We start from the raw sequence: 26540 nt of genomic DNA on the forward strand, positions 1-26540 counted from the left end.
TTGAGAGCAAAACCCAGACTCAAATTTTGCAATGCAAAAATCGTTTAAAAATTAAAATATTTTTTGCAAGAATCCGACAAAAGGGCGGGTGGGTAATGTGAGAGACATAACTGGATAACGTGAATAAGAAAGACACAAAATTAGAGACTAAAATTAAAAAAAAACATGATTCCCACTTTTGTTTTAGAGTCTGTAGAAGTGCTAAGAAACGAACGAAAAATCTTTCTTTTTTGAACCAAAACAAATGATAAAAAGGCAGATTGCTTTCATATTTCATTCCAGACATTCAAAACGACGTAAAAAAAACCGCGTAAAAATCCGCATAAAAACCACGTGAAAAGAGACCTCAGTGTACCTTCTTTTGTGCCTTTCGGCTAGAATACAAGGTTTCTGAATAAATCACTTGCTACTTACGACAATCAGATATATACATGTCAATATTCACAAAGACGCTATTCACTACCGTAAGCCCGAATTTGGTTTCAAATTTCTTTCGAAAATTTGACTACAACTTCTTTCTCCGATATTCTAAGTTATAATGATGAGATGTCAAATGAATTTCAATTAGGTAGAGCAATATGACTACCGACAGATTTTTTAAAAAGGGCGAATGAACTTTAAAAAAATACATCCGCCCTTTTGAAAAATCAGTCGGGAGTCTAATTGCTCTTGCTATCCCCGCTAATTGAATGCTTTGTCATATTGAATACGTATGCAAAGGTTTCTTTTTTATCCAAACCGGAGTATGTGAACTCTGATGACTTGTTGTCGATTCCTGAAATTCCTCATCACCAGCTTTTTTCAAGGCCTACCTAATTGAAATTCATTTGACATCTCACAGTAGCGTTAAAAGCCAGCGTCAGCTTTTATTATTTCCCCTTTCCACATTTTCAACGATCCAAAAACCAAAATTAATTCGGACATTTTTACGAGCCGTCACAAGGTGTCCGGAAACCGATTCGGGGCCGAGGGACAGGTGTCGGCTCGGAAAATTCGTACAATTTCTGGTTCGGAAAAATTTCCACTCGGCTGACGTTACGGTCACGTTAAGATAGCCGGAGTTGAAGCGAGAAAAAAAATCTACCCTGCTTGAAATTTTGCACCTTCCCAGAAACACTCTTCGCACCGTTATGCCTTTTTTTTCGGCGACCGCAGCTGACCCAAGCCAGAAAGAAGGAAAATTGTTGCGAATTATTATCCCAGACCGACTTGAGAAACCCACTCCTCTCGCTGAAAAGAACACCCCCATGGCGAAACGAAACGTTTGCGGAATGTTTAATTCATAAAGAAGAATAAAAAAAAGAAGATCGGTAATACCGCGATTCAAGCTTGTAATCCACGAACGTCACAGATTACATAGGACACAGTTGACGTAACGTTTTTCGCCACGTTAGTCTGGTAAACAATCCTGGAGGCAGTTTTTCGTGGTTGTTGCTTTCACAGTTATTTATTTTTTAATCAATTTCATTTCAGACCTAGGATTTAATTCGAAGAACAGGCATCTGATTTGCTTCTCTATTTTGGTAGCGATTTTCTGTAGAATTTCACTGTGCTGTCCACAAATTACCACGCGCTTACATAAAAAAAATGATCTTAAAATTGTATAAGTGTCTTTTGAAGCGAACAGAAGTATTCACTACAGATGACAAAACGAACTATGGTGTAAATGTTACATTTCACACAAAACATTTTACATTTCACAATGTGCGAAAATACAGTACACAGCCGACCTTGCACAGGAATTTTCCGGTGAGAAGCTCGGTTCGGAATAAAACAACGGAATAATTTTTCTGCCGGGAATGTATGCCATGTTGCTTCCTCGTGTCCGTGTGTGCGCCTGCATATGCTAGAATAATGACACAGAATACTCACCGTGGGTGAATGCGAGGACACCAGTGTACACTACACAAGTGCTACACTACACTGTTAGGGTTGCCATCTTCATGATCCTTGCCAAGCAGTTTTGGACCAAGAAGAAACTGCCAGATTTACGACAATTTTACCGGGACGCAATCACCCTCCTGCTATGGAAGCTGGTTCCTGAAATCGACGCATTTTGTTTTGGTGGCGTTGTTGTCAACAATATGTTAAGCTACGTTCATACCATACAATCAAACCGCACTGGTGTCAAAAGTTAATTTCTTCAAACCCAATATAAATATAACTCTAGTCTAGTATTCTTTATAAAACAAGTAGTTTTACCTCTTTTTGATATAGAAAAAGAAATTGTATATTGTATATTGGCGAGGGAAAATTGAGATGATAGTGGGGATATATACGAAAAATAGATCTGTCTTGGTTAACCATAATTGACCGAACCACCCATCAGTAAAACTTTTTTTTTCGTAATTTATGGAAGAAGAAAATTTGGGGTAAAACATATTACAGTTACTTGCGGTCGTTATTATTATCAGCAATCCATATATTAAACTTATAAACATGTTAGGATTACGTCATTTTTTCAGATTTCTACAGTCAGTGTTCGAAGTAATACTAAAAAAGGGAGAATTTTAGGCAAAACGAACATAACAGTGAATTGTGCGGCTGTTCTAAATATCGGTAATTTTTGCGCAAATAGTACCTACGTTGACAATATTTACTTAAATGTCTGTAAAATTTTTGAATAAAGTCGCGTTTTTTTATCCTTTTTCTGCACTGTGCATCGGCTAAACAAATTCTTGTGAAGGAAGGAACCAGCCCACTCAGACAAAACAATGCGTATCTCGTACGCATTGTTGATCTTGCGGATCCCTAGTTAGTTATATAAACTCCAAACAAATCATGAGAAATCATGGAATAATCACAATTAGTCTATGGTTTGATATGCCGGAAAGATAAATTTGAAACTATTTAATGATAGCTGGCAACCCTAGTTTCGGTCGGACCAGCACCAGCCGAATCTTCCAACTTAGCAACCGTCTTCCATCGACGGCATTCAAATAAATGGAACCATTATTGTTGGTGTCAACACCAAGGTGAGATTGCCAGTTATGTTTATTGTGGTGCAACCGGAGTTAGTTGGACCTTCTTCGTCCGCCAGGTAATGCCATCTGGGACCACAACACAACCTAGTAAATTCTTGTATCGCACAGCACAGCCACTATCTGAAACAGTTTACTAGCCTGAACGACTGTCTTGTTCAGTTATCACTTTGTTATTATTATTATTCCCATCACTTCTAATATAGTATGTTGCTAGAAACCTCACCAAGAGGACTCTGTGTGTGATTGTGCGAACCGAGCTCGGTTGTTCTACCCTAGCATGGATATTATATGGCTCATCCACCTAAGCAACCATAATGCATATATTCACAACAGGACACTCATGCTGTTATATCAAGGTATTAAGTAATGCCACCCTTCGGAGACATGACATCCTGCGATGGCAGAGGAACCAGAATAACGAGGAAACGTAACCGTTTTGACAGCCATGGAAACTATTCCAAGAAAACCTCTACTGCCACTGAGTAGTAATTACACTTCAAGTGCTTGTAGAATTTGCACAATTCCATCCCGATAATCGGGGTCTTCCAGGCAGCAGAACTTCCCAGAATTAGCTGCCGGTGCTGTCATTCCGTTGCAGTCTGAAGTCGTTATGAAAAAGGACTGTACTAACAAGAGCGATTACCAGTCAGTGCATTTGTGTTATTTAATTAAAAGCTAAACCAGGAGCGTGAGCGGTGAAATAACGCAGTTTGTAGTCTGATCTCGGATCAGTGGTTTGAAGAGGTGAAAATCAACAAGCTGTGCATAAATATGCAAAACTCAGTGGCATACTTCGATTTCAATTAACTCCGAGAACCGCCAGTGATGGAAATTGGTTCCATATAACTGAAGGAGTTATTATTGTCGTTTTCACGTGATGCCAATCCTAACCCAGTTTGAACCCCACACTGCTGTCAAACCGTTTGTTTGAGACCAGTTTCGAACCTAGTTTCAACGTTATTGACCTGAAAATCGGTCAGTTTCGAACCCGATTCTGATATTGGGTTTGCTCACACCCCCGTTCCTAAGTGCGAACCCAACTCAGTTTCAGTTTTCTCAAGACGACATACATATGTTAGATTGACAATGTCGATAAACCTCAACGTGATTTCATGTAACTGGTGCAACTAGTTTTATCAGGATGAGGAAAATCTAGAAATCACTGCTCAAATTTGTTTCAAATATTTGGGCGACAGTTTTTTTGTGCTCCGTATAAACTTATTTGTAGCTTTGTGAAATAGTTTCTTGAAAATAATTCTTCGAGAACGTTGGATGACCTGACAAGATGATGCAAGGAGCTAATCATCCAGAACAGTGGAGTTTCGATGAAAATGTCTCTCGTGCGCGGCGAACGGCTCACAAAATGGTCCACTTGCTGATGTGCTAAGCAACCACTCCACAGTGGTTTGAATCGACAAAAACGTGAACTTAATTCTCTAGCTGCTAAACCGTTGATCCAATATACATAGTTCCTTTGGAGAACTCATTCACACAAATGTGCAAAGCCTACTACGATAAAAGTTCATTTCAACAACTTTATTCCCCTACGAGATAGAAAAATGATGTCTTCTACAAAGTTTTAGAACTTCTAACGAGAAAAAACTTTGCCGAATAAGCTAAAGGTCTAACGCATATAGTTTCGGATATATGAAGCATTTTCTTTTGAAACCACTTAAAATCAATTTTTTGTGCATAACTTTTTTCGCAATTACTTTCAGTGTCTACTATGTTCGAGACAATTACTAAAAACGTAAAATAACACATTTTTATTGAGGACTGTGTACGATTTGGCTTTTTCCCTAAAAAGTTATTTAACATTTAAACTTTTCTATACACTAACTTTAACTACTAATAGGAAGTAGGGTCGCAGACCAAATGGCACATACATATACTTTTTGGAAAGTTTAAATCAAGTAATATAAAGATACGAAGTGTGTAGCGCGGCCTTTTTAAATTGAGTGAATGAGAGAACAAAATATAGAGTGCTCTTTTGATTATTTTCTTAGGAAAAACGTACATCAATAAAATTGTTTATCTTCATATCACGCGTTATTTGTGATATCGACCGAGTTACCTTTAGGCAAAAACTTTTACAAGAAATTGCAGTCCTGGTATAAAAAATAGAGCATTTGTTTTAACACTTTTTTTTACTAAAATGACTACTTTTTGTTTATTAAAAAGAGCTTTGCAGGAAATGTTAAAACATTGGAATGTAACGTATGTAACGTTGAACCACTCACGCATTTTATTGTAATATTATCATCGACCAAATGCTCCACACAGAAAGAAATAATGAGATTTACACGACATGTAAATCAGTATTAGCAGGGAATAGACATGGGTTGAATCGAATATTTCATTGAAACCCATCATCGATGCAAAAATAAATTGGATTGCATTGAATTTTAAATAAATAGAATTGTATCTTTCAATTAACGCTTAGTTTTGTGATTGAATTGTATTGAAACGTACAGAATTGTGGAGTAATTTTATGTTTAATTGTCTGCTCCAAATATGTGCATGAAAATAGATGTAAATTCACAAAATATTTTTATCTGTGAAGCATTTGTATTATCAACCAACTCTTTTGTGTTCTTAAACATAATATGCAGCGCTGCTCTCACCAACACCAACAGTGCATGTTTGGAGCAGAAATTTAATATAAATTTACTTCACTGTGCTTCATTTTTCAATATACATTAAAAGTAAAACTGAACGTCAATATAAATAAACGGTCATATTCATTGAAATTAATGTATTCCAATTTAGTTTTACATCGAATCGAATTTTGAATCGAATTTTTTATTCAACTGATGTCCATTTCATAGTACTATTTATTTAGAAATCGTGAGAGTTTCATTATTTTTTTCAGTGTATGGCTTAATTCATAAGAACTTATTTCGTAGAAAGACATGATGTTACAAAAAGGATTCAGCCTTTCAAGCAGGCTACACTTACACATTTCAACACATAAAAGTTAATCTCAGAAGACTTGAATTTAAACGATGTTTTAGGCGTACTGGTACACCCAAACCTCCATTTACGAACCTTATAACAGTTCGGCTGAAAAGTTCGTACCGTTTCTATGAGAGGGCGCCACTAGAATTAAATTCATACCATTTTCAGTTAGTACCAACCTTCAAAAGATACGTGTATAAATTTGACAGCTGTCTGATTATTAGTTTGTGAGATATTGCATTTTGAGTATAGCTACTTTTGTTATTGTGAAAAAAATGGAAAAAAAGTTATTTCGTGTGTGAAGTGGGATATTCGGAGTGAAGTGATGGAGCCATGTTTCGTCCATTGTTATATATCGACGAAAAAAATCGGTTTTATTTCGATATAACAGCTCCAAACACTGCTCAGAATCATCAATTCGTTGTTGTTTTTGATCGATTGTGAGCTCACGCAGCACCCATTTTGCACACAGCTTTCTCATATCCAAATATTCGTGAATAATATGTCCAACACGTTCCTTTGATATCTTTAGGGTGTGAGCTATCTCGATCAACTTCACTTTACGGTCATTGAAAATCATTTTGTGGATTTTTTTAACGTTTTCATCGGTAACAGCCTCTTTTGGACGTCCACTGCGTTCATCGTCTTCGGTGTTCATATGACCAGTACGAAATTTTGCAAACCACTTACGAATTGTTGCTTCGCCCGGTGCAGAGTCTGGATAACACTCATCAAGCCATTTTTTGGTATCGGCGGCACTTTTTTTCATCAAAAAGGAGTGTTTCATCAACACACGAAATTCCTTTTTTTTCCATTTTTTTCACAATAACAAAAGTAGTTACACTCAAAATGCAATATCTCACAAACTAATAATCAGACAGCTGTCAAATTTATACACGTATCTTTTGAAGGTTGGTACTAACTGAAAATGGTATGGATTTAATTCTAGTGGCGCCCTCTCATAGAAACGATACGAACTTTTCAGCCGATCTGTTATATGTATGTATGTATGCTTACACACTCACTCGTTTGCGTATATGTGTATATATTTATACATATAAATGATCGCTTTGACTTCACCAATATTTATATGTATTAAGAAATACAAATATTTGCACACATGCGTACGTATATCAATACATATATACATATATACGTTACGTAAATGGAGGTTTGGGTGTAATGATGTAAGATATCATCCTTGAAATGAATTGGATTGGAATGAAATGAACGGATAAGGAATATTCTATTAAAAGAATAAGTAAAACTATTATTTTTAAGAACACAAAAGAGTTGGTTGATAATACAAATGCTGGAGCAATTGGTCGATGATAATATTTCAATAAAATGCGTGAGTGGTTCAACGTTACATACGTTACATTCCAATGTTTTAACATTTCCTGCAAAGCTCTTTTTCCAAAAATAGTCATTTTAGTAAAAAAAAAAGTGTTAAAACGAATGCTCTATTTTTTATACCTGGACTGCAATTTCTTGCAAAAGTTTTTGCCTAAAGGTAACTCGGTCGATATCACAAATAACGCGTGATATGAAGATAAATAATTTTATTAATGTACGTTTTTCCTAAAAAAATAATCAAAAAAGCACTCTATATTTTGTTCTCTCATTCACTCAATTAAAAAAGGCCACGCTACACACTTCGTATCTTTATATTACTAGATTTAAACTTTCCAAAAAGTATATGTATGTGCCATTTGGTCTGCGACCCTACTTCCTATTAGTAGTTAAAGTTAGTGTATAGAATAGTTTAAATGTTAAATAACTTTTTAGGGAAAAAGCCAAACCGTACACAGTCTTCAACAAAAATGTGTAATTTTACGTTTTCAGTAATTGTCTCGAACATAGTAGACACTGAAAGTAATTGCGAAAAAAGTTATGTACAAAAAATTGATTTTAAGTGGTTTCAAAAGAAAATGCTTCATTTATCCGAAACTATATGCGTTAGACCTTTAGCTTATTCGGCAAAGTTTTTTCTCGTTAGAAGTTCTAAAACTTTGTGGAAGACATCATTTTTCTATCTCGTAGGGGAATAAAGTTGTTGAAATGAACTTTTATAGTAGTAGGCTTTGCATATTTGTTATTGTGATCAAATCACGAGGTATATTTTTGTGAATGAGTTCTCCAAAGGAACTATGTATATCGGATCAACGGTTTAGCAGCTAGAGAATTAAGTTCACGTTTCTGTCGATTCAAACCACTGTGCACTCCTACGGCATTAATGAACCACACAGAGTGGATCGTTTCAATACTGAGTCTTGTTTTGTGGTAGAGCTTTATTGAAATGCGAACATTGAAGATCGGAATTCATATAAAAACCCTGAATTCACGTATACGAAACGGATCAGGGTAATTTCGCCGAAAGCCAATTCGTCGAAAGCCGTTTCGTCGAAAGCCATTTCGCCGAAAGGGTTACTTCGCCGAATGGGTCACTTCGCCGAATGCCATTTCGTCGAAAGCCATTTCACCGAAAGGGTCATTTCGCCGAATCCTGAAATCGTAATTAGAATTGATTTAAATTAAAGACAGACGAAAGATGATAGCGTTAACGCCCGCTTTGTTGACCTACCATTGCACTTCTTGAAAAATGACTGATTGTTGCACTAAAGATTAGTTCATAAACCTCAGAAAGTATTTTTTGAGTTTTGACAGATTTTTGAAAAAATAACCTGGCAACTCTGGTCAGATGTCAAATGATGTACACGCTGCCAAAAAAAAACCCAACGGTTGACTTAAATTCACCTAACATGAAGTAATCAAGCATGTTTTCAATTGTTGGGTGAAAAGTACTGTATCGGTTGAGTAGTTTTCACTCAACAGTGTAGTTTACTTCAATAAGTTGCTGTTGGGTGAAAAAATTTTGTGTGTTGCATTGCAGAAACTATCGGTCAGATTTGAAGTGAGTGAAATTATTTTGTAAAATTGCCGGTTTTGGGAGAATAATTCAATGATTGTCATCAATCGCAGTGTGAGTAGCTTTGTATAATTTCTTTTTAAAAAAATAATCACACCGCAATATTATTTCAGGCGATGGAAGATATTGAGATGCGTACGATCGCTCAACGGTGCAGTTCCAGCAGCTGAATAGAACAGCCTTGGTGGTTCAATGATATAGTCTGTAGACTTAATAGTGTTGCAGCTCCAGTTGCAAAGTACAGTGAATATGAATTCCCATAAGTGTGCGAACAGATTTAATTTTATTACTCATTCTGAATTTTGTAAATGTAACGGTAACAAACCATCTGAACATAATTACATTGTTGAAATATGTAAAAAGATAAATATTAAATAAATAAAGTAATCATAGTTGACTTTATTGTTTGCGTTTTATTTTTCAAACCATCGAACGAAAACTGAAATCAAATTACCCAAGTTGATTTTTATATCGCTTGCGTAGTTTCTACCTAATCAGTACTATTGATGCTTTTACTCAAAAATAAGTAAAACCCATTTTATTCAAAATTGGCTTCCTGCACACAACCCCTCTATTGAGTGAAAAGTAGATAAAATTAGGTAATTTTTTGGCAGCGTGTACGGGTTGGTAATTAGCAGGGCAACCAAAAATATTTATTTCATTGAAAAAAATTTAATATTTTAGCGGACCAGAATTCACACGAAAATTTGATTCAGTTGTAGGTCGCAAAACGGGTCTATCAAAATAATGAACGTGAATAATTGTTTTTCTTACCCATATTTGTAAGGTTTTGCCATCTGCATCCTTTCAAACTCAAGTAAATTGAAAAATTCGTCAAAAATTTTTCTAAATACATGGGATATGTCAAAACAATCACCATAACGCTATCTCGTGGTGACCACGCTGATTGGATTGTTCAATTGGCACAATGACGCGCTAGAATGAAATGTAGAGGCGCTGCTTGTTTAGAGATGATACTTTCAGCAAGGGCTGTCAAATCGTTAGGAAAAAATGTAATTACTCCTCCATTTCAACAATTTCTTATAAAACCGGGTAAATTCATTTGAAAGTCATAGTAAAAGTGGAAGAAAATGTTTTTACTCTGAGGTGGTAACGTTATTCTTAATTTATTGTGCGAAAACTCACGTTTATTTAGAATGGAGCATTAAACTTGGTTCAATGTCATATTTCAATTCTGATTAACTACTTTTTAGGGTAAAAGTTACCCTGTTGTACTGAATTATGTATACAGCATTGAACTCCTCTCTATTTGAACTATTGAATAAACAAACAAAAAATGTTGCAAATTACTACTGCCGATATGAAAATTTTCAGAAGAACCCTCCTTTTCTTGGTTCCATTTTCCATTTGCAGGTGTCGCTAATGGTAATTCAGTTGCCAATTGTTTGAATCCAGTTTCGCCTGTAGTTTCAGCGCCATTGCACTACACTGAGCTAAATTATCGTTTTCACATTATATGATATTCTAATATATTTGCACTATTGGAAATTCCAATGAAAATTACATGGTGTATCAATATCATGTCAAACATATAAGATAAACATATAAAACAAAACTTTTCTTAAAGTTTTTTTCATAAGAATTTCATATAGCGAATGGAATTTCCAGCTAACGTGTCTGCGATTATAAATTGCTTTATGATGCAGAAATCCCAGGTGAACTGCCTGAAGCAGCTGATGAATATCGAGGACTCACCACATACATTATGAAATGAGATAAGTTCTATCGAGTTTTCATATAAATTGTATGTGATATTCTTATCAATTCATTATTGTTACACTATTTTAGACTTCATGTACATTCTTAATAAAAATATAAATTTCCATATGGCTTCAATGAGTTATACGATGCATACGGATCATATGACGAAACCAATGGATATAAAAAAGAATTTCATTTCAGTGTACATTTTGGGTCTGTTTATAACTTAACTTTCATATCGAATCTCAGCTCAGCTGCATGAAAAATTGTTTGTTTGTAGAAACTAACCTGAGTCAGCTCCAGGTTTCTCAAGCGAAAACAATCCATGATAGTTGTTTTTTTTTTCTGTTTGTATAAGGAAACCATAAATCTGCCGTTGGGTGGATTATGAAAGGTGTTCCTTTTCTTTCCTGGGCAACTTCGCCACACTTCGCGTTGTTTGATTTATGGTGCAGAGAAAGAACTTGTACAATAAACTTTAAACTAATTTCAATGCAGCAGTGATAACCGAGAACGAAATGAAACAAACTATTTGTCTTGTTGTTTATGGAGTCAAAGGTCACGAACGTTAGGCCATCGGAAAAAGAGGTGAAAGAATTCGAGCGCCAAAGGAATATAAATTCACTAGCTCGAAAATTCTGCTTCCAACCGTTTTATTTGAGTACGACAGGTGTACTAAACGAACGAAACAACGTATATTTCGTTCTTAATGGAAGTCACTAAGATATAATCATCACACGAGCACGATTTCGGTACGACATAAGATTCAATTTGTGAAAAGATATACTCAATAATTTTCTATTTTAATCTGTTTCAACCCAACAATGCGAATGCCACAACCAACTTAATCGTGAAATGAAACTACAAGCTATTAAAACGCTTTCTTCCAAAGCAGCTTTCGGAACTATACTCCAACCCAAGCTCATGTAAGACGATGATGTTCTTCAAAAGGATCGGAAAAGCTTCATAATACCCAATAATCCCTCTGAAATGTATGCAACACAGAAAGAAAGAAAGAAAGGAAGCGAAACAAAAATCGGATAGTGTATATACTACATGTTTTCCCCCATCCTCGTAAACCCTTTTATGTACACTCCAGCAGGTCGCTCGACAGAACGAGCTACGAACAACCAACCGTTCGCCTCCACACTTGATGGTAAACCCCTTAAAGTCAGCAAGCAAGGCCAAAGTGTAGACAAGTGAAGTGTAGTTGCCACTTTCCATACAACCACGGGGAAGCTTCCGATGCTGGGATAAACAAACAATTTATCCCCCTTCAACGCGGATAACGTGAAGTTGATCTGAGACGATGGGGATATTGCTTTTTTTTGTCATTTTTAGCTTCACATGACAAAAAAAAATAAAGCGCCTCACTTTTGGCTTTACACATTGATGGGAGTTTTGTTGTTTTATTCAGAGAAAATGGTACAATTTCTTTCTAAATTTTTTTTTTTGCGTCTTAAGCCGATCCGTGGGCACACGTTTTTTTTGTTTTTGTTTTTCGCACGAAATGAGGTGCTATTCGACTAAACTATGATTCATCTAATGTCGTTTTCGTTTTTAAATTGCACTACACCGGTGTAACGAAAGCTGCACTGAAACCGTTCGTTTTTACCAATTGCACTACACCAGTGCTACACTTTTTCTGCACCTATACCACTGGTGTAGCACTCATCAAAAGTTTGGTGTAGCTCTGTGCAATGGAATCGTTTATTGTAGTCAATGGTTACTGTTTATGTTTTCGTCATTTTTGTTCGTTTATTCATGCCTCAGTGTAGCACTGCACCGGTGTAGTGCAAATTAAAAACGAAAACGACATAAAACTGAGGCGGATTCATCTAAGGTGGCTATCACTTTTAAAAATTTGGAATCATGTAAAGTGACAATTATCGTGTTCTGTCACTACTGCCGCACGGAACCACCCGCGATCCCATTTCAACCAGAATATTAGTTGATTTTCTGAATTCTATTGGTTAAAATTTGGTACAACTAATCGATTGTTGTTTTAACTAAACTGTTATTTTTGTTTTTCGATTAGCAGAAACGATGGTTGAAACAACTAATTTAACTGTTTGAAAAAAAAATGCTGTCAACCTTTCAATTTCAACAAATATTTTAGTTGAAATAACTGGTATTGTTATTGAAACAAAATTCTGTTAGTTGAAAAATAAATCGGTTTTATTTGTTTGTTTGTTTTGAGATCAGTAAAGATCTAAATTCTAAAAAAAATACTTCTGATTCGATCGGAAATGATTGATGTAGAAAAACGTTTTTAATCAGCAAAAGTGCCCGAAGGGGCGAGTAAATTAGCGAAATTATTAAATTTACCTAAAATGATGCCTTCAAGCGGTTGAACTAAAGTTATGCACTGATAATTTTAGTCAATTTATATGAGCTTGTGTGTATCAACCGCTGGGAATTGGAATTTTGCGACGGTAATTCAAACGCGCCATTCAATCGCAGCACGTTCTGTGTGTTTTAAACCCTTCGCTCCTGTTACTTTTAGAAATCAATTTCATGTCAAAAAGCGTTTTATGCTAATGCGTGAACATCATCATCGGTAACAAACAGCTGGAAGTAAAACAGTCTGCTGGAAGTAAATAATGATCGAATTTGAAGCATAAAATTTTTGTGCATATATGAAAGATTACGAGATGATCATTCATTAACATTTTCTAATTTGTCACCAAATCTTTTTCATCTCAAACGAGGTTAACTTTATCACAACACCGCTGTTAGATAAACACTTGTTATCATAAAATTCTCAAATTGAATGAACACAATTTCACCAAACGCTTTAACCATCGATATTGTTTTTATTGACATATTGAAGCGACGCGAACAGAGTTCAACTAAAAAGTTGTTGATTTTGCAGTGCGATTATTGTTTTGCTTTCAACTGTCTCCGACATTTGACAGCATTCAAAACAACATATTTTTCAACTACTTGAATATATGCAAATCAAAAACCATTTTGGTTGAATCAAAAAGAAATTAGTTAAATCAATTATCGCAAAAATCAAAAACTGCGATATCGCAATTTTATGATCGAAGGATTCTCCGTGCGGAAGGCCAACTTCACATACTTTCTGTCAAAAGGAAGCTAATAGCAAAATTTATATCACTTTTGATTTTGGTTTGATGAATAGTAGTGTGTTGGATATAATTTACGAAAATGAGCTCATCTTCACATTTGATTGATAAATTCATAAATGAAAAATATCTAATCATTATGATATTGAGTTCGAAATCAAATAGTATAAAAGCGACAAAATTTTTATAACGTCTTTAAATTCTACCAAGTTATTGGGCTTGTTAAACAATTGCCACTATCCAAACAACGCTCTTCGATTAGTAGGGAAGTGTGTATTTGTAGGGAAGGTTACCGACACCCCTTTGTTTTGAGCTTACAACTTCTGACTGTGCACATTATGCGGACATACATACATCAATGGAAAGCTAGAGTCCCTAGCTAACAACTGATCAAGAAACTAAGTTTATTTATTTGACTGAAAAAACTCCATTATCAGTTTAGTAAAGTGATAAATTTCGGCCAATTAGAAAAAGGTGTTCGGTTACCGGTACCCCAAGAAAATTCGCAAATTTAGGCAAAGACTGCAATTATTTGCAGCAAAAACGAAATTTATTCTTTTCGGAGGCGTTTTGGACAAAAGTCTTCATTGGCTAATGGCAAATATTTTATATAACAATATGGATTACTCTTGCGATTCACGAAGGACATCGCAGTAGCATTGCGGTGGCAAAAATGGTTACTAATACACTACAATTTTTTTATACACATATGACAGTTTTTCCGATCAGTACACTGAATCAAACAAACCCAATCATATAAAACATTTCTCCATATACACTGTACGAAAAAAAGAAGTTGAAATACGGTTTAAAATACAAGAGATAAGACATTGTTAAAACAAAAATCTCTTTCTAGCATTTAAAATTTATTATCAATTTATGTAAAATTCCAAATGTTAAAGCAGAAAGAAACGAATTCATCATAATGCTAATTCCAGAATTTCGCCAACATTTCCGAAGAAAGTATTAACAGTTCGGCTGAAAAGCGCGTATCGTTTAATAGAAACACACATTTTTTTGCCAAAATTCGTTTTCATTATTCAACATAATGGCCATTAGAGGCGATACAGCGATTATAGCGATCTTCCAACTTTTCGATACCATTTTTGTAGTACGATTTGTCCTTTGCCTCAAAATAGGCCTCAGTTTCAGCGACTACCTCTTCATTGCTTCTAAATTTTTTACCAGCTAGCATTCTCTTGAGGTCTGAGAAAAAGGAAAAAGTCACTGGGGGCCAAATCTGGAGAATACGGTGGATGAGGGAGCAATTCGAAGCCCAATTCGTTCAATTTCAGCATGGTTTTCATCGACTTGTGACACGGTGCATTGTCTTGATGAAACAAAACTTTTTTCTTCTTCAAATGAGGCCGTTTTTTTTTAAATTTCGTCCTTCAAACGCTCTAATAACGCTATATAATAGTTACTGTTGATGGTTTTTCCCTTTTCAAGGTAGTCGATGAAAATTATACCATGCAAATCCCAAAATACAGACGCCATAACCTTACCGGCCGATTGTTGAGTCTTTCCACGCTTTGGGTTCATCGCGTGCAGTCCACTCAGCTGACTCCGGAGTGAAGTGATGGAGCCATGTTTCGTCCATTGTTATATATCCACGAAAAAATCGGTTTTATTTCGATATAACAGCTCCAAACACTGCTCAGAATCATCAATTCGTTGTTGTTTTTGATCGATTGTGAGCTCACGTGGCACCCATTTTGCACAAAGCTTTCTCATATCCAAATATTCGTGAATAATATGTCCAACACGTTCCTTTGATATCTTTAGGGAGTCAGCTATCTCGATCAACTTCACTTTACGGTCATTGCAAATCATTTTGTGGATTTTTTTCACGTTTTCATCGGTAACAGCCTCTTTTGGACGTCCACTGCGTTCATCGTCTTCGGTGCTCATATGACCAGTACGGAATTTTGCAAACCACTTACGAATTGTTGCTTCGCCCGGTGCAGAGTCTGGATAACACTCATCAAGCCATTTTTTGGTATCGGCGGCACTTTTTTTCATCAAAAAGTAGTGTTTCAACAACACACGAAATTCCTTTTTTTCCATTTTTTTCACAATAACAAAAGTAGCTTCACTCAAAATGCAATATCTCACAAACTAATAATCAGACAGCTGTCAAATTTATACACGTATCTTTTGAAGGTTGGTACTAACTGAAAATGGTATGGATTTAATTCTAGTGGCGCCCTCTCATAGAAACGATAGAACTTTTCAGCCAATCTGTTACAGGAGAAAAAGTTGGCATCACTGGGAGTGCGATGGTACTGCTCTCAAAAAAAGTATAATTTCAATGTCCATATCTATAGATAAAAATTTGATTGAAACAGTTTTTTTTGTAGATGTGGCAAATGTGTGTTTAGTAGTGAGAGTGCTATTTATTGAATAATGTTGATCCGCGAATCTAAAGATGCTCAAGTGGCGGAAACTGAGAATTTATGAGAGACCAATCGCTTTCAACGAATTCTATAGCGCGTCTCGCCAAAGAACACTTGCCAGCTGGCAAGCTTCTTGGGATAAAGATGATCTGGGTTGGTGGATGCACTCAATTATTCCTAGAATATCGACAAAGGCATGGTTCAGGAGACTGGATGTTGGTAGAGGTTTCATTCGTGTGATGTCCAGACTCATGTCCAGACACGTTAGATGCACATCTCCTTCGAAATGGACTTTTCGAGACTAATCATTGTGCTTGTGGCGAAGGTTACCGCGATGTTGACCATGTTGTCTGGACATGCGTGGAGTATCGCGATGCCAGATCTCATCTAATAAATTGCTTGCGTATCCAAGGTAGTCTGTCCAATGTCCCAGTTCGCGACATTCTTGCTTGTCGTGACGTTCCTTACATGAAACTTCTTTATTATTTCATGAAGTCCATTGGAGTTCCAATTTAAATTTTATTTTATGTTAGTTTGTTTTCTCTTCCATGAGTTCAACCAATAGCCAGCTATCTTATATTAAATAAAAGTGATGAACTGATACAAACGAGAATCTGGAATAGTTATAAAATCATGTACAAAATAAATGTATTTCATTTATTGTAATTTATAATAGCAACTCGCTTGATAAAAACAGTGTTTAGATTAACTAATGAATACCAACATACTAATATGATATTCGAAATGTATTAGGTTTAAAGTAGTAACATATGTATTGTGGATGCCACGGCGTAGAAAAATTTATGTATATTGCCTATGAAATAAACGTATTTATGAAAAAAATAGTTGTTTTACTATTCCTATATTATGGCACAAGAAAAGCAGCATTAATAACGCCATTATTGACCATACATACATCGATTTCGAACAAATTCCACTTATTTTTTCCGATAGTATAACCGATTACCAATTTCCATATGGTCTGTCTTTCAGAACCCTTCACAACATCCACGAACCGGTCGGCGGGGCTCGGCCGCTGTACGGATCCCGTCCCATCGAAAAAAGAGCAAAACTTTCCCGTTCACTGACACTTCCGATCTTCAATTTTGGCGGCACTAGTGCATTCGTCGATCGACTGCAGCAGCAAACCCAACCGCTGGAGTCTTTCAAAACGTCATCCAGTAAGTATCCAGCCGACTGATACCGGATACGAAATCCAACGGCAAGCTTTATTTTCACCCCACAGATAACTTCCTGTACGAGTCCAAGATCACCAACGTTAGCACACCAATTAGTGGGAACAGCCCTAAAATCCTGCTGACCACCACTGATGATACCTCGTTTGATTACCGAAGAAAATCATCCGGAGGAAGCGGCCTGTTTACGCCCCTACCACCCTCTGTAGCTCCAGCCGATCCGCACATCTACGATTTCGACGAAAAGCGTTCCAGCGCCGATGGGTCGGTTGTGATAAGGTAGGACATCTTCTCTAGCTTTCTTCCGCGAAGCACTTTCTGAATCGAGTTTCAATTCGCAGCATCACGTCTCCCACCGCATACCAAATTCCGATGTCGAAATCCTTTGGACTCACTTCGTTCAACTTCGTCAATCTACAGAATGCAGCGAATTCAGCAACAACTGCCTACAGTACCGGAAACAACTACGTGGGTTCCGGTAGAAATAACAATTTTATTGGAAGTGGGAACGTAGCACCTAGTGATTTAGGCGGCAGTAGCATGAAACGAAGCAGTGACACGACTGCCTACGGTTCTGCTGTTTCCGCACAGCTTATTAACAGTAGCACCAACAACGCCATCTACCGGCTCGCTAGGATCATTAATCAAACAACGAAAGCCACCGGACCGTGTGGGTTTACACTGCCGGCACCGGGCCTGGACACCACTCATCACCAGCAGGTCAACGATGACTCGGCCCGTAGGTTGTCATGGGAAAGGTAAGTTAGTGTGGTGCCAAAAGTAGCAACGGCAAATAGCACCAACATGATTGTATTCCTTCCATAGGCGCGACAAGGATTGTAAACCGATCCCTCGCTCGTCCAGTATCGATTCGATGGTGGACGTCGTGTGGAATGAATTCCCAAGCTCCGGTTCGAGCTCGGCTCGCAACTCGATGTCCAATCAATCATCGAATCTGTTGTCCAATGTTCCTTCCAATTTGAACCTTTTCCTTAGCTCGAATCGGCGCGAAAGTGTTCTCAGCCCGTCGTCCAACCGTCGGTCAAAGCATCAGAGGGGAATATCCGGTAAGTACCAGTAAACGATTATACAATGTGACAGTGATAGCGTTCAGGATCGAAATCTACCGTAAACTGAATGAATATCAAATGTGTATCAAATCAAAGTCGGTGATCTATTTTGAGCCACTTCTAAACAAAAGAGAGAGTTTTTTTTGACAACTTCAAAAACGAAAAAAAAATCCTGTTAAAAAGATGCAATGTTCAAACACACGTATTTCGAATAAATAAATAATTAAATAAAAAGTAATCTAAAATCAAACAAGGACCAACAATCGTAGTAGGCGTTCGAGTAGGATATGAAAACAAAAAGCACCCGTCAAATTTTTTCGAAAATTCTCGGTTGATTTTCCAGAAGGCCGTAACAGCAAGTGACAGTTTCTCTTTGTTTACTTTCTCTTCTATTAATTACCAAGCGGTTTACACGTTTATCACTTAACTCTTTGCATAGAATGATGCTCGAAACGTTCAACTTCCAAACAGAACTGTGAAATCCAAGAAAATCTTTTTAGATCACATCACAATAATCGAAAGAGAGAGTGACTTATTTTATAAATGTCGGGTAATTTTTGAAGTTTTTAATCGTTAATTAAACAAGTGGCAAGTGAACATTGCTAATTATGAAGTCATCCAGCATTCAATGGTAGTGTAATTGTGCGAAATTGAAACGAATTGATTAGTAGATATTCAGAAACATGACGAACTGTAAATCTTGAGACGAAAATGTGTCCTAAATTGAAAAGTGAATTTATTTCAGATGAAAAAAACGACCACCGAAAAATTTAAAACCATTTCTTTTTATGAGAAAGTGTGACAATAGCATTTATAATTTACTTTGAAACATTTCACAGTTTGGTTCAGGTACACACTTAGAATATTTCACAGTATTCGGTAATTTTTTACCGAATTTTCAACAGCTGAACGTTCAGTAATCAGTTCGGTAATTGAATTGATTACCGATCGTTCGGTAATTGCTGAACTGTCAAATAACTACCGTAATCTGTAAACCAAATGGATCTAACAGATTGTTCGGTAATTTTTATTTGTTTGTTTTCCTTTGGTTAAAATTCTGGATTTTCGGATTTCAAAGAACAACACATATTCACAAAAACGAGTGGAGAAAATGGTTTTATTCCACGAGAAATTTAAAAAATGTCAGATGTTCCGACTGACCGGAATTATGAGCGCCTTCCAAAACACTGCACAATCCGTCGAGTTCAACAAAAATTACCCTTGAACGATTTGTGTTGGCAGCAAGTGGACAAGTTATACAAAATTATGTTCTACCTATAAGTAAACGAAAAGCTGTTATCGGCTCTAATGTCTTAAAAACTTTTATCACCTGTACCTCAATCCATTCGATGAACCCTTCAACATTTTTTTCGTTTGGTTAATAAAAAGACACTCACTGAATATTTTAATAACTGTTTGACAGTTAGTTTCATGACAATCAGTTTTCACAGAAGTTCGGTTATTGGAAGATAACTTTACCAAACGGACAGTATGATTTTTACCGTATTCGGCGACTATTCAGGTTTACCGTATCAATTGTATATCTAATACAGAATTCTGTAATGAAAATTTACGTTAAACTGATCGTTCGGTGAAAATTTGCATAATTGTTGTAAAATAAAACCCATGTACCGAAATATCGGTTATTTCTATAGATTACCGAAAGATCTCGTCAAAAATATTACCGAACAAAGGAATTAAAACTTAGTGTGTAGGTTGTAAAATATTTCTCATGTTCAAAGTAATGATGTGAAGGAATGAGATGGAAATAGGAGCTCAGATGAAATAGGGAGCCGTTACCCTATATGGAAGATCTATAATAGAACAGAAACTAGAACAAACGTATCCCCAGCAAGCCGTTCTAGATTTATTTATTCGACCAGTTCTTCTGTCAAATTTAAAACTGGTCTACGATGCTGTTCTATTTTTGTATATTTGAAACACACCCGCATATCGTTTTGGCTGCCTGGGCAGCCATGGCCACCAGACGGCTATCAAAATTGATTCAATGACGGTTGTCCAATCCAATTTGACAAAACAAAGTCGCCTGTATCTAAGTTAGCCGAGCGTTTTCATCTTCTCACCTTCGCTGAAAATGTCAAAGATTTCAATGTGGAAAAATCCTGGTGGATACGGTTGTATCGTTTGAGTTGTATATCTGGCAGCGGTGAGGCAGTCGGTCACCAGAATGTCTGCCAGCCATATTTTTCTAGCTGGCAGCGTTTAGTCAGCCATCTGGCAGCCATGCATATGCGGGCGAGTAAAACACCGCTGGGGCTGCCAGTTTTTCTTGTTATAAAATCCAGATTTAAAGTTTGAAACTGACATAAATTATGCATCTAGAACTAGAACACTACTGAATATGCCCTCATAATTTAGAAACCTGTTTTAATTCACGTAGTGGTGTAGTGATGCCTTTCTCATATCAATCATACTACCATGTATAATACTGTGGCTGACTTCAAAATAATTTTCTTCGATTCTTGAAAGAATAACCGGAATTTTGACGAAAGTTTAGGCAAAATATCGGTATATATTTTTGCTAATTAGCTCAGTAAATTACTTTCAGTTTTCGAAACACCGCCTATCGATCACTATTCAATGGGCTAAATTTTGAGTATCCAATTTGATTCCAATTTCCGATAAGTTTTTAGTTTGTTCATGAAGCTGCTAATGAACTGAAATGAGTTTGATCCTCCACGTCGGGCCCTTCAGAAACTTCAATATTTTTTTCTCATTGCTAACCGAAAGCTCCGAAAGTTTACGTGTTAAGCCAAATAAGAGAAGTTACTTTTAAAAACTTTGTTATTTTCGCTCTCTCACTCGATTCCGTCGGGGCTACTTCGGCAAAAGTTGCACTCCTCTCCACTCCACTCCACTCCTCTCCTCGGGTCATTGCATTGTGCGTCTTTTGCGAGAGACCCCTCACTCGATCGCGTTTTCCGCTTTCGGTGTGCGACCCCGAGACGAAGCGAAAAGCATGCTGCTGCTCGTCGGTTCACAACACTGCTTTGCAATATGCTTTCTACACAACCGACTTAACTGGTTCGTCTTGACACCACTACCAGCGCGCAGACGGTAAAGCTCTTTCTTTTGGAACAGCTCGGCGAAGCGCTCAACCAACTCCTTAGTTCCACTCTTGATCGCGTCGTGTGCGTATGTGTTGTATTTGCGGTGCGTTGTTCGATCGAGGAAAGATCTTTTACTTGTTGTGTCTTACATTTTTTAGATTTAATTCGAAGCAGGAAGTAAGGTGAATAGTGATTTTAATAACATCCGATTTGTGTGTTTCATTGTTTTCGGTAACGGGTGGAGTTCTAGTCTAGCAAGCAGGTCCCCGTCGTACGATCATCTAGTGTCTGTGTAACAGCAAAATGACAGGTTTCCGTGTATGTTTACAAATTTATCCGATGTATTGACGACATGTGAAAGTTTCAGCTTACCCCAAAGTTAATTGAATCGATTTTGTTGATCCGATCGATTTTCGCATAGAAGAAAGGAAACAATTGCATACCTGCAAGTGAAGGTCAGCGCAAAAATCGGTGCATCATTGAATGCGAAAGGTGACGGGTTTGGTGGTGCGTTAGTGAATGGCGATGGAAATGGTGTTGGCAACGGTGCTTTATTGTTGCCCGCAGTGGAAGCTGACCAGCCTGCTTCGATAGAGTTGGAAGGCTTATTGATCGCTGGTGTTGTGTATTATTATTTTTTTGTTTCAACTTATTCAAGTGTGTGCGTGTTTTTTTTTGCGAATAAAACAATATTGATTTTCGTCGTGAAGTTGATGCTGTTGGTCGCGAATGGGTTGTGATTACTAACGCAACAAAGAGGTGTAATACAGTGTACGGGAAATCAAAACACAAGTGTTATGTTGTAAATTGCACAACTGGAGCAGGCCTCGAGGCTGGCGAAACCGTTCACAAGTCAAACAACAACAGAGGAAAACGTGTATGACACGGTACAATTTGAATGAGCGCAGTGTGCCGAAGGAGAATAATAACAAAGCGAGAAAATTCCCTACTGGAAAACGGAAGTAAGCAGTAATCGAGACAACCGTGTCCAGATTTGAGTGTGTCACTGGGAAAAAAACAGGTACGGTAATTGAGCTGTTACTAAAAGATTTTAATAATAAAACATTAGGTGAATTTTCGGTAAAGTAAAATCATGAAACATTAGATTGTAGCGTTGGAAAAATGTGAAAAAGAACGTTTTAAAAAATATCTTCAAAATGGACTTCACCATCGACGAATCGACACCTTTTAAAGAGGTGACGTTGTCGTTTTTCGTTTTTTCCCAGCGTTGGCCTTTTGAGTTTCCGCTAGCAGCATACTGTGCATCAAATCCGATTGATATGGGTTGTATACCGTCGAACGAGTGACAGCAAAAATGTTTAGAAAATGAGGCAAAAAAGCGTCCTTTCAAACTCTATACATACCAATTTGCAAGGGTTGAAAAACGATGAATAAATCAACTGGCGACCATTGCGAAAGCGTGAATTGCGTTATTCGTCGCTCTTCACCGTCAATTACGGCAGATTTTGCTGAACCGGAATGTCAACAGACAGGAAAGATGAACCACACAAAGAGCAGGGTGAGCAGAGAGGACCTTGTCATAGGGCTGGTTCGGTTGACGAAAGGTACGGCACCGGAGAAGTAGGCAGAACCGGATGTGAGCGACAAAAAAAAACAGTTCAGCACCATCATCATTATTACCATTACCGACGTCATCCTCGTTCATCAGCGAAAAATTTATAACTGGCCTACATACCAGAAAAAAGGCCGGGACTTGCGACGGAATCTATTAAAAGGCTTACACCAGCTGACAATCATAAATACGACGAATATAAAGATGTTGCTGCTGGATCATCCTTTTATACAGTTTCGAATGCAACTTCGCAAATTCACGTCATTTTATGGGGCTAAATTTTCTAGACTAATTCGGTAAATTTTGTGATCTCATTAAAAAAAAAACACACTTTCTAATAAGGTTCTTCTCTCATGTTTTTTTGAAAGCTGAAAGCTTCGACTTTCTGTCCGACGTATGTTTCCATGATCTTCTCAAGGGTTCACTCATCGTTGGATAATCACAGGAGCTCGTCCGTTACAGTTCTTCGGTTCAGAGGTTACTGTGGTTGATCAAGCTAAATGCGTTAAAACTGAATTGGTCTGCTCACATTGACTTCAGGATTAAAAGAGCTTGCATGGCTTTCGGCCAATGCAGACATGCTTTTGGAAAATCATGGGGACTCAAACCCAGATACATTCATTGGATCTACACAACTATTGTTAGACCAATTTGAGCATATGGTGGCAGAGAGGAGCAGTTGCGACAGTTCAGTCAAAGCTAAATCATCTCCAAAAGATGGTCCTAATGGCGATGACAGGAGCATTCACGACAACTCCTACTGCTGCTCTAGAGGCGCTACTGTGCATTAAACCACTACATGTGTTCCTGAAACAAGAAGCATTATCTTGTGCAGACCGTCTTGAGGTTACACGGCTTTGGAACAGTAACCCTATAGACTATGCTACTAGCCACACTCGCTTGTGGTCTCAAATGGTTACGTGGGATGAATATGCACTTGCTCCTAGTGACCTAACTGGTCGTGCTGGTGCTGGTGTCTACTGTCGTGAAATGAGGCTAGAGCAGTCTCATTCACTTGGTAAATACTATACTGTGTTCGAATCAGAAATCTACGCGATTTATGAAGTAAGTTTTGTTCCGACAGTCAGGCAGCTTTAAAAGCACTCAGTTCGAATGATCCACGGTCGAATCTACTGATCGCATGTCGAACTCAAATTGAAGACCTCAGCATTTCAAATGCTGTTTACTTCTTATGGGTACTCGGCCATTCTGGTATTACTGGAAATGAATGGGCTGATGAGTTGGCTAAAGCTGGTGCAACGAATGAATTCGTTGGTCCTGAACAATTCCCTTCCATGTTCCTTTTATCCTTCCCTTCCCATCAGAAAATTGATGAGAAGCTCGCTGCGCTCCTCTTCTTCTTGTACGAGTCGGATTAGATTCAAGAACCATTTTTACTGGGCTGTCTTCTGACATCCTTATGACATGCCCAGCCCATTGTAGACGTCCGAATTTAGCTGTCCGTACGATGGGTGATTCCTCTAGCAGCTGTTGCAATTCGTAAATCATACGCCGTTCTCCACGTTCCGTCTTCCATCTGCACTCCGCCATAGATGGTCCTCAGTACCTTTTTTTCGAAAATACTGAGAGCGCGTTGGTCCTCTGCCAACATAGGCCAGGTCTCGTGGCCATAGAGAACAACCGGTCTAATGAGCGTTTTGTAGATGGTCAATTTCGTGCGGTGGCTCGATCGAAGAATTTTTCTGAGTCCAAAGTACGCACGATTCCCTGCCAAAATACGTCTCTGAATTTCTCTGCTGGTGTCATTATCGGCGGTCACCAGTGAGCTCAAATACACGAACTCGTCAATCACGTCGATATCGTCACCGTCTATCAATATTCGTGGCGGGAGGCGCAGTGTTTCTTCTCTAGAGATTCTTACTCTTATGTATTTTGTTTTTGACGCATTTATGGCCAGTCTGATACGCCTAGCTTCAGCTTTCAGACCGATGTAGGTTTCCGTCATCTTCTCAAGGTTTCGTGTCACAGTATCAATATCGTCAGCGAAGCCAAAAAGTTGTACGGACTTTCGGCCACTCGTGTCGATTCTCGCTCTTCTAATCACACCTTCAGAAGCAATATGGAATAAGACACACTGATAGGGTTAATTTTAATCCATTATTTTGCTGAAGACATTCAAGAATTATAAGACTTTTTCGATTTTAGGTAAGGCAATTTGAACACTAATTAAAATGAGTTAAAAAAATAACTTCCTCTCAGGTTTCTCCTCAAACTTTTCTATTCTATAACCTTTCAGATACAGTATAGGATAGATTTTTATCGATCTGGCATCTGTTGAAAATTGAAATTTGTAGGTAGGAAAAAAAACATTCATCACTTTTGCACGGTAGCTTATATTGAAAACCCTACTGGAGCCGGAAGACAATTTTCTTATAAAATAACACACAAAAAAGTTAGAACAAAATAGTCCTTTTTCACTCCAAAAAATTGATGCATCTCGATTAAATGAAGCGCTAGCATGCTGGCTTTTTCAGCAAAGTTGCTCAAAATAAAATTTCCTACAACTTTATTGTGAAGTGCTATAATTTTGAAATTCAATTGAGAAAGTTAGATTCCAGATTTCAATCCAAACATGGTCCACCAAAATGACTTTTAGCATCAAAAGATGCGTCATTCGGATACAAAAGACTTTTGTGAAGACACCAACTACAAAAACATTTTATTGCAGTCACCTTTTTACTTTTCTTATATAGAAACGTTATGCAATCACGATGAAATCCGACTTTTGAACCGAGGCCGTTTCTATTTGTTTATTTGTTAAAATAATTCGTCTGACAAATGATAGTCTGAATTAAGGGAAAAAGGTACAAACGGTCAATTTATGAAAAAGAAACACTTGATAACTTTTGTGCAAACTTATGCGATAGTTCCCCAAATTCGAATAGATGCTCAGCTTTGGAAAATGCTCGGATACATGCTGTTATAGGTTCATGGTGTCCGAATGTAGTACGATTGAACCTGGGTTGAAATAGACTAGTCGAGCGTAGAGGTCGCTGAGAAGCACGGAAGTCGAAAAGAGATAATATCTTGGGAGAGTCAATATCGCCGGTGATAACTTTAGCCACAAGTAACGCTTGCTGTATCTTTCTACGTCGCTCTAGTGTTTTCAGTCCAAACAGGTGACAACGGTCAGGATACGGTGGGAGATCCAGTGGGTTCCGCCAGGGAAGGTCCCGCAAAGTAAATCGAATAAATCTTTTTGTACACGTTCTATCCGTAAATTCCAAACCAGTTGGTAAGGACTCCAAATTAAACACGCATTTTCAACTAGTGGACGCACCAATTAGCAATACAACGCTTTCAAAAACAATACGGATCCTTGAAGTCCCGACTAATTTTTGCCATAAATCCGAGTTACCGCGTTGCTTTGGAAATTAAAGTTGATCGGTGTAGATTAAAGGTGAGTTTAGCATCCAACAAAACGCCGAGATCATTGACAAATTTGACTTTATCAAGCGTTTGTCCATCAATTTGATAGTCAAATACTATTGGGTTTATTTTACGATGAAAAGTTATAACTTGACATTT

General features: G+C 37.4%; 1 protein-coding gene across 4 annotated transcripts in view; it reads left to right on the forward strand.

The window, feature by feature from the left end:
* The window catches only part of LOC131434875 (ankyrin repeat and fibronectin type-III domain-containing protein 1-like), a 359205-nt gene that overhangs the window by 133474 nt on the left and 199191 nt on the right, over positions 1 to 26540 (forward strand). For all 4 annotated transcript variants that reach the window (XM_058602104.1, XM_058602130.1, XM_058602114.1 and 1 more), the window contains 4 exons: positions 17075 to 17262; positions 17328 to 17556; positions 17619 to 18035; positions 18103 to 18344. In XM_058602104.1, coding sequence (XP_058458087.1) covers positions 17075 to 17262; positions 17328 to 17556; positions 17619 to 18035; positions 18103 to 18344 — 1076 coding nt within the window. The remainder of the gene's footprint in view (positions 1 to 17074; positions 17263 to 17327; positions 17557 to 17618; positions 18036 to 18102; positions 18345 to 26540) is intronic.

Source organism: Malaya genurostris, chromosome 1 (genome assembly GCF_030247185.1).
Source record: "Malaya genurostris strain Urasoe2022 chromosome 1, Malgen_1.1, whole genome shotgun sequence".
Lineage (NCBI taxonomy): Eukaryota > Metazoa > Arthropoda > Insecta > Diptera > Culicidae > Malaya > Malaya genurostris.